The following is a 12,720-nucleotide window of genomic DNA, read 5'->3' as shown; positions in this document are numbered from 1 at the left end:
GTTGTATGTGACATGTCCGGAAATGGCGGTGCTGTGAAACGGCTGCGGCTCGCCTGCAGTCTGTCTGTTTTTACTTTTTTGTGTTGTTTTTTTTGTCTTGTTCAGTTAAACTTTTGGTTATTCGGTTGTGTTATGTGTGTGGGGGGGGGGGGGGGGGGGGGGGTGAAACAGGGCTTTCTGTCTCTCCCTTCGGGGGAATGCGACTTTCTTGTCGTATTCCCCTTCTCTTCCCCCGTCTGAGCTGAGGCCTAATGGCGGAGCTGGCGGCCTCCAACCTGCGACCGACCTCGAGGATCCGGAGGTAGAGCCAGCCAGGACCTACCAACGCGAGGCTGGCCGTCTTCGAGCTGCGGCGGCGTTCGGGCAGCGGCACGACTCGGCGCTCCGGTGAGGGTGGACGGCGCGGGGCTGAGACACTCCTGTGTGGATGGCCCAGTTCCCGGCTGGAAGGCGCTCCCGTGGGGGCTGCCCGGTGCGGGGCTGAGACGCTCTCGTGTGGGCGGCCCGATGCGGGGCGGAGACGGTGCTCCGGCGGCTGAGGCGGCGTTCTGGCGGCGGCGACCTGAATCAGGGGCTCGGCCGCGGGCCAGTGGATGACATCGTCGGGAGCTCGCGGGTCACAGGTTGATGCCTGTTTTCCGGAGCTCCCGTGGCAACAGCTGCGTCCGCTGGACTAGAGGGCGGCAGCTTCGACCACCCCCGGGCCGCGGAGCTTGAACCGCGGGACTGACTTACCATCGCCCGGTGGGGTATCGCCTCAGCGCAGAGGGAGAAGAGGAGGGAAGAGACAGCAACCCTAAGACTTTTGCCTCCATCACAGTGAGGAGGTGCTTGGTGAACTCACTGTGGTGGATGTTAATTTGTGTTTATTGTGTGTTGTTTATTATTACATGTATGGCTGCAGGTAACGACATTTCGTTCAGACCGAAAGGTCTGAATGACAAATAAAGGATTCAATTCAATTCAATTCAACATGCCGGGGTTGGTGCCGATGAGCGTGGTGCGGCGTGGCTCGGTGTGGGTGGTGTGTGTGGTGTGGGTGGTGTGTGTGGCGTGGGTGGTGTGTGTGGTGTGGGTCGGTGTGGGTGGTGTGGTGTGTGTGGTGTGTGTGGTGTGGGTGGTGTGTGTGGTGTGTGTGGCGTGGCTCGGTGTGGGTGGTGTGGTGTGTGTGGTGTGTGTGGTGTGGGTGGTGTGGGTGGTGTGTGTGGTGTGGCTCGGTGTGGGTGGTGTGGTGTGTGTGGTGTGTGTGGTGTGTGTGGTGTGTGTGGTGTGGGTGGTGTGTGTGGTGGGTGGTGTGTGTGGTGTGTGTGGTGTGGGTGGTGTGGGTGGTGTGTGTGGCGTGGCTCGGTGTGGGTGGTGTGTGTGGTGTGTGTGGTGTGTGTGGTGTGTGTGGTGTGTGTGGTTGGCTCGTGTGGTGGTGTGGTGTGTGGTGTTGTGTGGTGTGTGTGGTGTGTGTGGCGTGGCTCGGTGTGGGTGTGTGTGGTGTGTGTGGTGTGTGTGGTGTGTGTGGTGTGTGTGGCGTGGCTCGGTGTGGGTGTGTGTGGTGTGTGTGGTGTGTGTGGTGTATGTGGTGTGGTGTGGGTGGTGTGGGTGGTGTGGGTGGTGTGTGTGGTGTGTGTGGTGTGGGCGGTGTGGGCGGTGCGGTGCGGCTCGGTGCGGCTCGGTGCAGTGTGTCGGTGTCTGATACTCACCCAGCACAGTGAGGAAGGCTTTGGCTGTCTTGACGGGCATGGTGAAAAGGGAGCAGGTGTACTGGCCTTCATCCGACAGGGAGATGTCGCTGATGTTGATGCTCAGCTCGTGCCAGGATGACCGCACCAGCTCGATACGGTTGTCCCGCAACGCTGCGGATAAAACGCGGCACGTGAGAACACGCGGTGACCGGGGACACTCGCACATTGACCTCCAGAAATAAAATACAATAACTACACAGACAAAAGCGCAGGCGCTGATCAACCAGCACCAATAAAATTACATTATCCAAAAATAAACTTTATACAGAATAAAAATATGTACACAAAAACTCCCCGTACCCGCTGAGTTACTCCAGCACTCTGTGAAACGTCACCTATCCATGTTCTCCACAGATGCTGCCTGACCCGCTGAGTTACTCCAGCACTCTGTGAAACGTCACCTATCCATGTTCCATGTCACCTATCCAGGAGCGGCCTCCAACAGGAAGACCGGGGGCTCTGGTGCCGACTACTCACCTCACCGTCGCGGAGCTGGCCGAGTCCAGAGCGGGTGGAGCTGTGGTGGACGCTGCTGCGGCCCGACCTCCGGAGATTCGGTGGCTGCAACTGCGGGTTTGGCGGGCGGCGACACCGGGAGCCCGCGGGTCCCTGGAGGGAGACCGCTTTTCGGGGCTTCCGCAGCGGCGACTTCTCCCGCCCGAGTTGCGGGGTTGAAGAGCACCTGGAGCGGGGCCTACATCACCACCCCGCGCGGCTTGGAATGGCCGCGGGAGTTTGCGAGCGCACGCCGGGGGCTCTAACATCAAGACCCGGTGCGCGACCTTGCATCACCCGGCGTGGTTTTAATGGCCACGGGACAATTCGCCATCGCCCGCCGGGGGCTTTGACTTTGACTCTGACATGGGGGGGGAGAGTGCAGTGGAGAGAAAAGTTTTTTTGGCCTTCCATCACAGCAATGTGATGGGTGTTTATGTAAAATATGTTGTGTCTTGGGTCTATTTGTTTGTAATGTATGGCTGCAGAAACGGCATTTCGTTTGGACCTCAAGGGGTCCAAATGACAATAAATTGAATTGTATTGTAATTGTATTGTATTGTATTCTCCACAGATGCTGCCTGACCCGCTGAGTTACTCAATATGACATATGTTTCTATGGACCAGTCTCACCCCCGGCCACTCCCTCTTCTCCCCTCTCCCATCAGGCAAGAGGTACAGAAGTGTGAAAACGCACACCTCCAGATTCAGGGACAGTTTCTTCCCGGCTGTTATCAGGCAACTGAACCATCCTACCACCAACTATAGGGCGGTCCTGACCTCCCATCTACCTCATTGTAGACCCTCGGACTATTTTTAATCGGGCTTTACTGGGCTTTACCTTACACTAAACATTATTCTTTTTATACTGTATCTGTACACTGTGGAGCCAGCACCGCCATTCAATATGATCACGTTTAAGAAAGAACTGCAGATGCTGGAAAAATCGAAGGCAGCCAAAAATGCTCAAGAAACTCAGCGGGTGAGGCAGCATCTATGGAGCGAGCCATTAGGGTCTCGACCCGAAACGTCACCTATTCCTTCGCTCCATAGATGCTGCCTCACCCGCTGAGTTTCTCCAACATTTCTGCCAACCTCGGACTATCCTTGATCGGACTTTAAAGCCCTGTCCCACGGTACGAGTTCATTCCAAGAGCTCTCCCGAGTTAAAAAAACTCGTAATAAGCACGGAGAGTGAACGTAACGGGTACGTCGGAGCTCGGGGACGTCTCTTAGCGGCTCGTAACGCAAACGGCAGGTACTCGGGAAGACTCGCTAACGGCAGGTAAGCACGGGAAGATCGGTGAAGATTTTTCAACTTGTTGAAAAATGTCCACGAGAGCCCCGTGTACCGACGAGCGGCCATTACCGTAAATCTCCGAGTTCGAATCAGGGCAAACTCGGGAGAGGTCTTGGAATGAGCTCGTACCGTGGGACAGGGGTTTAAGTTTAGTTTGAGTTTAGTTTATTGTCACGTGTACCAAGGTACAGTGAAAAGCTTTTGTTGCGTGCTAACCAGTCAGCAGAAAGACAATACATGATTACAATCGATGCATTCATAGTGTACAGATACAGGATAAGGGAATAATGTTTAGTGCAAGGTAAAGTCCGATCAAAGATAGTCCGAGGGTCACCAATGAGGTAGATAGTAGTTCAGGACTGCTCTCTACTTGTGGTAGGATGGTTCAGTCCTAACATTAGCCACTGGTTGTTTAAGAAGGAACTGCAGATGCTGAAACAATCGAAGGTAGCCAGAAATGCTGGAGAAACTCAGCGTGTGAGGCAGCATCTATGGTGCGAAGGAATAGGTGACGTTTCAGAGCCACTGGCTGCTGGGCTTTACCTTGCACTAAACGTTATTCCCTTATCATGTATCTGTACACTAGAAGTGGCTCGATTTATACCAAGCTGAATAACCTGCAAACCTGCACGTCTTTGGAGCGTGGGAGGAAACCGGAGCGCCCGGAGAAAACCCACGGGGGAGCCGAACGTTCAAACTCCGTACAGGCAGCACCTGTAGTGGGGATGGGACGTGGGTCTCCAGCGCTGCCTCAGGTCAGGATCCAAGCCCCCCCCTCCCCCCCCCCCCCGCGCCAGTGAGATGGGAGAACACTGACCTTGGAATAAACACCACTCCCGTCTCACTCACTCACTCACTCACACGCCAAGAACCCATTATTAATTCATGGCTGAGGTTCGTATCCAGACTGCCGTCACCATGGTGACCAGTACTCCACAACCCACACATCGCTAGCAGGCTCACTTAGAAATAATTATATCTTGGGTGGGTGGGTGGTATGTGGATGGGGGGGGGTGTGGGTGGGTGGGTGGTATGTGGATGGGGGGGTGTGGGTGGGTGGGTGGTATGTGGATGGGGGGGTGTGGGTGGGTGGGTGGTATGTGGATGGGGGGGTGTGGGTGGGTGGGTGGTATGTGGATGGGGGGATGTGGATGGGGGGGTATGTGGGTGGGTGGTATGTGGATGGGGGGGGTGTGGGTGGGTGGGGGCAATGTGGATGGGGGGTATGTGGGTGGGGGGTACACAGGGTGGGTGGGACATGGGTGGGTGGGGGCCATGTGGGGTGGCATCTCTGGGTGACGTTTCTGGGTCATGACCCTTCTACACGAACCATTCTTCATTTCCTTGATCAACGTGGGTCGTTTTCACACCTGACCCGACCATATCTCTAGTCTCTCCCCCCACCCCCCCTCCCCCACACTCTCAGTCTGAATGAAAGATATGGAAAAATCCCCCCTCTCTCTGTCCCTCCCTCACCCAAGTCGTACCCAGCTTCAGAGCCGTCTTGTTTTAGTCTCATTGTCAGTAACTGGTTTTCACCTAATCCACCGCTAACAATGGCCTGCTTCCTTCATCATCATTACTTTTTTGCATTTGCTTCATTCATTTGTTCCCTATCTCTCTGTATCACCGTCTATATCTCTCATTTCCCTCTCCCCTGACTCTCAGCCTGAAGAAGGGTCTCGACCTGAAACGTCACACATTCCTTCTCTCCAGAGATGCTGCCTGTCCCGCTGAGTTACTCCAGCATTTTGTGTCTATCTTTGGTGTAAACCAGCACCTGCAGTTCCTTCGTACACCCTAGCTACAGTCTATACCCTGGACCCTAGATTTAGAGAGGGCTTGTATACAAAAACAGGGCTGTAATGCTGAGTCTCTATAAGGTGCTGGTCAGGCCGCATTTGGAATATTGTGAGCAGTTTTGGGCCCCATATCTGAGGAAGGATGTGCCGGCTCTGGAGAGGGTCCAGAGGAGGTTTACAAGAACGATCCCAGGAATGAGTGGGTTAACATATGATGAGCGTTTGACGGCACTGGGTCTGTACTCGCTGGAGTTTAGAAGGATGAGGGGGGACCTCATTGAAACGTACAGAATAGTGAAAGGCCTGGATAGAGTGGATGTGGAGAGGATGTTTCCACTAGTGGGAGAGTCTAGGACCAGAGGTCACAGCCTCAGAATTAAAGGACATTCTTTTAGGAAGGAGATGAGGAGGAATTCCTTTAGTCAGAGGGTGGTGAATCTGTGGGATTCGTTGCCACAGACGGCTGTGGAGGCCACAAGTCAGTGGATATTTTTAAGGCAGAGATAGATAGATTCTTGATTAGTGCGGGTGTCAGGGGTTATGGGGAGAAGGCAGGCGAATGGGGTCAGGAGGGAGAGATAGATCAGCCATGATTGAATGGCAGTAGACTTGATGGGCCGAATGGCCTAATTCTAACCCTATCTCTTATGATCTTATGATCTGACCCGCTGAGTTACTCCAGCTCTTTGGTGTAAACCAGCATCTGCAGTTCGTTCCCACATCCCAGCTACACTCCCTCTACCCTGGTCCAGTCTCCCCAGTTCCTGATTCACGCTTGCACGAATACTCCAACGTTGTGTCTCTCCCCTGCCATTGTTGTATAACTCGAAGATGTTTTCAAGAGAGATTTAGCTCTTGGGGCTAACGGGATCAAGGGATATGGGGAGAAAGCAGGAACGGGGTACTGATCGTGGATGATCAGCCGTGACCATATTGAATGGTTACTGTCTCCGCCTCTTCCTTTCTTCTTCCCGCACCCCTCCCCCCCCCACCCCCACATCAGTCTAAAGAAGGGTCTTGACCCGAAACGTCACCTATTGCTTAGCTTCATAGATGCAGCCCCACCCGCTGAGTTCCTCCAGCATTTTTGTCTGCATCTGCAGTTCTTTCTTAAAAGTGATCATATTGAACGGCGGTGCTGGCTCAGAGGGCCGAATGACCTTCCCCCTGCACCTATTGTCTATTATTGTCTGTTGGGGCAGGCAGCATCTCTGGAGCGAAGGAATGGGTGAGGTTTTGGGTCGAGACCCTTGAAACAGGAACAGGGAACAGATTGTGGATGGATCCAGTGGTGCTGGCTCGGAGGGCCGAATGGCCTCCTCCTGCACCTATTTTCTCTACGTTTCTATGTCGGCTCAGACCCTGGCCAGCGCACGGCGTTCCCTCCACCACGTCCACGCCTCTCCTGATCAAAGCCGCGTGGATCACTGCTGTCACCCGCTCTTTCATTCCCTGCCTTCAGTTGCACTAACAAGGCTTTAATATTGCACGATCAAACGTCCTTTGAAAACACACTTACACCACTCTGCAGTTAGTTAAACATAAATTGGCTTAAATAAATCCCTGCCTGCTTTGCACTGATGAATATTAATTCTTCAGTTGGCCATTTGATTTTTTTTTCAGCGATTATATTTGCAGCAGTTGTCCTTCCATCGACTCCATCTCCACCTCACGCTGCCTCGGCAAGGCCAGCAGCCCAGACCATCACAACCTCCCTTCTGTCGACTTCATCTCCACCAGCAGCATAATCACGGACCAACATAATCATGGTATGTTAGCATTCATAGCAAAAGGATTTGAGTATAGGAGCAGGGAGGTTCTACTGCAGTTGTACAGGGTCTTGGTGAGACCACACCTGGAGTATTGCGTACAGTTTTGGTCTCCAAATCTGAGGAAAGACATTCTTGCCATAGAGGGAGTACAGAGAAGGTTCACCAGACTGATTCCTGGGATGTCGAAAGACTGGATAGACTCGGCTTGTACTCGCTAGAATTTAGAAGATTGAGGGGGGATCTTATAGAAACTTACAAAATTCTTAAGGTGTTGGACAGGCTAGATGCAGGAAGATTGTTCCCGATGTTGGGGAAGTCCAGAACAAGGGGTCACAGTTTAAGGATAAGGGGGAAATCTTTTAGGACCGAGATGAGAAAAACATTTTTCACACAGAGAGTGGTGAATCTGTGGAATTCTCTGCCACAGAAGGTAGTTGAGGCCACAGTTCATTGGCTATATTTAAGAGGGAGTTAGATGTGGCCCTTGTGGCTAAAGGGATCAGGGGGTATGGAGAGAAGGCAGGTACAGGATACTGAGTTGGATGATCAGCCATGATCATATTGAATGGCAGTGCAGGCTCGAAGGGCCGAATGGCCTACTCCTGCACCTATTGTCTATGTTTCTATGGACCAGTCTCACCCCCGGCCACTCCCTCTTCTCCCCTCTCCCATCAGGCAAGAGGTACAGAAGTGTGAACACGCACACCTCCAGATTCAGGGACAGTTTCTTCCCAGCTGTTATCAGGCAACTGAACCATCCTACCACAACCAGAGAGCGGTCCTGAACTACTATCTACCACATTGGTGACCCTCAGACCATCTTTGATCAGACTTAACTGGACTTTATCTTGCAGTAAACGTTATTCCTTTATCCTGTTTCTGTACACTGGGGATGGCTTGATTGTAATCATGTATAGGTTTTGTCAGTGATAGGAGGAGAATTAGGCCATTCAGCCCATCAAGTCTACTCCGCCATTCAATCACGGCTGATCTATCTTTCCCTCTCAACCCCATTCTCCTGCCTACTCCCCACGACCCCTGACACCGGAACTAATCAACAGCGACAGAGACCCAGGTTCGACTGACTACGGGTGCTGTCTGTGTGGGGTATGCACGTTCTCCCCATGACCGCGTGGGTTTCCTCCGGGTGCTCCGGTTTCCGCCCACATCCCAAAGACGTGCGGGCTTGTAGGTTAATCGGCCCCTCTGTAAATTGTCCCCTAGTGTGGTGGGAGTGGATGAGAGCGTGGGATAACACAGAACTAGTGTGGAAAGTCACATAGTGCTGGAGTAACTGTGAGAACATGGATAGGTGACGTTTCACAGAGTGCTGGAGTAACTCAGCGGGTCAGGCAGCATCTGTGGAGCTAAGGAAATAGGCAACGTTTTGGGCTGAAACCCGTAAGGGTTTCGGCCCGAAACGTTGCCTATTTCCAGAAGGATTTCGGCCCGAAACGTTGCCTATTTCCTTAGCTCCATAGATGCTGCTGCACCATAACTCAGCGGGTCAGGCAGCATCTGTGGGGAACATGGATAGGTGACGTTCCACCAAGAGTCTTCAATGTGTAATATTGGTTCTGGGGTGGGGAGAGGGGGTGGAAGAGGGGGTGGGGAACGAGGGGCTGGATTTGCTCAGCTTGACCCAAGTCAAGAGTCACGACAAGAGAGTTTATTGTCATGTGGCCCTGACAGGACAATGACATTCTTGCTTTGCTTCAGCACAACAGAACAGAGTAGGCATTGACTACAGAACAGATCAGTGTGTCCATATACCATTTATTACGTAAATACACCCATGAATAAATAAACATAAAGTGCAAATAACAGATAATGGGCTATTAATGTTCAGAGTTTTGTCCGAGCACCGACCTGTCGATATAAACCTGTCACTGTAACCTACCACCCCCCCCGCACACCTGTTCCCCACACCCCACCCCACCCAAGGGTGCCCCCCCCGCACGCCTGTTTCCCACCCGTTCCCCCCCCCACCCAGGGGTGCCCCCCCCCCGTACCTTTCTTGTCGTCGAAGTAGAGTGTCTGCTGTGCGGGATTGGACCACTGCAGTGAGGTATTGTCGTTGTGATCGACGCGACACGTCAGCATGGCCGTCCCCCCTTCCACCGCCGTCACGTTCTGCGTTAGCGGCGACTGTGCCTGCCCACCTGCGGGGGGGGGAGAGAGAGAGAGAGAGAGAGAGAGATGGGGAGACAGTGAGTGGAGGAGACACAGCGAGACCGGGGGAGAGAGGGAGACAAGACAAGTCAACACAATACACAATAGGTGCAGGAGTAGGCCATTCGGCCCTTCCAGCCAGGACCGCCATTCAATGTGATCGTAGCTGATCATCCCCAATCAGTACCCCGTTCCTGCCTTCTCCCCATATCCCCTGACTCCACTATCTTTAAGAGCCCTATCTAGCTCTCTCTTGAAAGTATCCAGAGAACCGGCCTCCACCGCCCTCTGAGGCAGAGAATTCCACAGACTCACAACTCTCTGTGAGAAAAAGTGTTTCCTCGTCTCCGTTCTAAATGGCTTACCCCTTATTCTTAAACTGTGTGGCCCCTGGTTCTGGACTCCCCCAACATCGGGAACGTGTTTCCTGCCTCTAGCGTGTCCAAACACTTAATAATCTTATATGTTTCAATGAGATCTCCTCTCATCTTTCTAAACTCCAGAGTGTACAAGCCCAGCCGGACAATTCTTTCATCACATGTCATGTTGACGCTCCAACTGTGGAGTTCACCATCGAGGAGCTCGCAGTCTCGGGTAGAAGCTGATGTCGGGAAGCTCCAAACGACGCAGGGGGTTCGACTAGTCCCGACCCGGGGTCCGATCGCCCAACGCGGGGAAGCTGAGATTGCCCCCCGATGCAGGAGCTTGATCGCCCCCATAAGGAGGGCCGGACCACCAACTACGCGAGCCAAGATCATCCCGTCAACGAATGGCTCGAGGCCCACGACCACGGGAGAACAAAGGAGGGAAGGGAGTGAACGTTTTCTTCGCCTTCCATCACAGTGAGGAATGTGGAGGAGTCACTGTGGTGGATGTTCATGTTTAAATGTGGTTTGTGTGTCTGTATGACTATGGCAGATGAGGAAAACATTTTTCACACAGAGAGTGGTGAATCTGTGGAATTCTCTGCCACAGAACGTAGTTGAGGCCACAGTTCATTGGCTATATTTAAGAGGGAGTTAGATGTGGCCCTTGTGGCTAAAGGGATCAGGGGGTATGGAGAGAAGGCAGGGATGGGATACTGAGTTGGATGATCAGCCATGATCATATTGAATGGCGGTGCAGGCTCGAAGGGCCGAATGGCCTACTCCTGCACCTATTTTCTATGTTTCTCTGTTTCTATGTCAAATTCCTCGTACGTTGCAAAACATACTTGATTAATAAAATATGATTATGACTATGATGATATGCAGATAATAATTTGTCCAGCATGGATGTTTTGGGTCGAAGGGCCTGTCTCCTTGTACAATATGAATCATTGGTGTATAAACATGGTGATCAGTTTCCAGCCCACTTGTGTCGAGTGGCTCCCTGTAGGCACTCTTCAGTAGAGAGAATCTTTATTTACCCAGCTACACACTCTCTGATTGCAACACTGATCCTTGCTGTAATGAGGGGACCAGAACTGCACACAACACTCTACATGCAGCCCAGCCAAGGCTTAGCTTACATGTGTAGGAAGGAACTGCAGACGCAGGTTTAAACTGAAGACAGACACAAAATGCTGGAGTAACTCAGCGGGACAGGCAGCATCTCTGGAGAGAAGGGATGGGTGACGTTTTAGGTCCATAGACAATAGACAATAGGTGCAGGAGTAGGCCATTCGACCCTTCGAGCCAGCACCGCCATTCAATGAGATCATGGCTGATCATCCCCAATCAGTACCCCGTTCCTGCCTTCTCCCCATATCCCCTGACTCCGCTATCTTTAAGAGCCCTATCTCTCTCTCTCTTGAAAGTATCCAGAGAACCGGCCTCCACCGCCCTCTGAGGCAGAGAATTCCACAGACTCACAACTCTGAGAGAAAAAGTGTTATCTGGCCACCGTGACCATTAGACAGGGTGTAGTCCGATCTACCTCGTTGCCACCCCTGCAGTTTTTCTTTGACCTGCACTTCCCTTGCAGCTGTTCCACCACGTTCTGCATGGTGTGAGTGACACACACGCACAGTGCGGTCTAAAGACAGACACAAATTGCCGGAGTGACTCAGCGGGACAGGCAGCATCTCTGGAGAGAAGGGGTGGGTGGGGTGGTGCGTTCTCCCTTGGGGTTACTGACCATCCCGCGGTCTAGGCATAAGCTCAGGGGCGACCGGGCCTTTGCGGTTGCAGCTCCTAGACTGTGGAACAGGCATCCCCCTTCCCATCAGAACTGCCCCCTCCATCGACTCCTTTAAGTCGAGACTTAAGACTCATCTTTACTCTCAAGCCTATCTTGGCATCCTCTGAGGGAGGGCTATATGTATGTAGTGATGTATGTATTTAATCTATGAACCACTGTTGTGTAACGTTAGTACCTCCACCAATGTAAAGCACTTTGGTCAACGAGAGTTGTTTTATAAATGTGCTGTAGAAATAAAAGTGAAGTGAAGTCCTTTAATTCTGAGGCTGTGACCTCTAGTCCTAGACTCTCCCACTAGTGGAAACATCCTCTCCACATCCACTCTATCCAGGCCTTTCACTATTCTGTACGTTTCAATGAGGTCCCCCCCCCCTCATTCTTCTAAACTCCAGCGAGTACAGGCCCAGTGCCGACAAACGCTCATCGTACATTAACCCACTCATTGCTGGGATCATTCGCTGCCTCAGTTTGCGTAGGATCGACCGTTACTGTGGGCAGCCGGCAAGCTACCGACAACCGGCGACCCATTCGGACGTCCACCTACGACCACACCTACGACAAGCCCCCGACAAGGTAGGACAATCCAGTCGCCGGTTGGCGTAGGTAGTCGCCAATGGAATTCACCGAAGTCGGCACCGGTGACAACCAATGTTAGGTAGACAAACGTGCTGGAGAAACTCAGCGGGTGCGGCAGCATCTATGGAGCGAAGGAAATAGGCGACGTTTCAGGCCGAAACACGAAGGGTTTAAGCAAGCAGGTACAGCAGGCAGTGAAGAAAGCGAATGGCATTTTGGCCTTCATAACAAGAGGAATAGAATATAGGAGCAAAGAGGTCCTTCTGCAGTTGTACAGGGCCCTAGTGAGACCACACCTGGAGTATTGTGTGCAGTTTTGGTCCCCTAATTTGAGGAAGGACATTCTTGCTATTGAGGGAGTGCAGCGTAGGTTTACAATTGGCAGGACTGTTATATGCTGAGAGAATGGAGCAGCTGGGCTTGTACACTCTGGAGTTTAGAAGGATGAGAGGCAATCTTATTGAAACATATAAGATTGTTAAGGTCTTGGACACGCTAGAGGCAGGAAACATGTTCCCGATGTTGGGGGAGACCAGAACCAGGGGCCACTGTTTAAGAATAAGGGGTAAGCCATTTAGAACGGAGATGAGGAAACACTTTTTCTCACAGAGAGTTGTGAGTCTGTGGAATTCTCTGCCTCAGAGGGCGGTGGAGGCCGGTTCTCTGGAAACTTTGAAGAGAGAGCTAGA

General features: G+C 52.4%; 1 protein-coding gene across 6 annotated transcripts in view; it reads right to left on the bottom strand.

Annotated features, from left to right (window-relative positions):
- cadm2 (cell adhesion molecule 2) overlaps positions 1-12,720 on the bottom strand; it is a 1,169,873-nt gene that overhangs the window by 30,423 nt on the left and 1,126,730 nt on the right. For all 6 annotated transcript variants that reach the window (XM_033032323.1, XM_033032325.1, XM_033032326.1 and 3 more), the window contains 2 exons: positions 9,115-9,264; positions 1,692-1,844 (listed from right to left, as the gene is read on the bottom strand). In XM_033032323.1, the coding sequence (XP_032888214.1) occupies positions 1,692-1,844; positions 9,115-9,264 (303 nt within the window). The remainder of the gene's footprint in view (positions 1-1,691; positions 1,845-9,114; positions 9,265-12,720) is intronic.

The sequence above is a fragment of the Amblyraja radiata genome, chromosome 14 (assembly GCF_010909765.2).
Source record: "Amblyraja radiata isolate CabotCenter1 chromosome 14, sAmbRad1.1.pri, whole genome shotgun sequence".
NCBI lineage: Eukaryota > Metazoa > Chordata > Chondrichthyes > Rajiformes > Rajidae > Amblyraja > Amblyraja radiata.
Note: the sequence above shows the minus strand (reverse complement) of the source record. Positions and strands in the feature narration are given on the sequence as shown.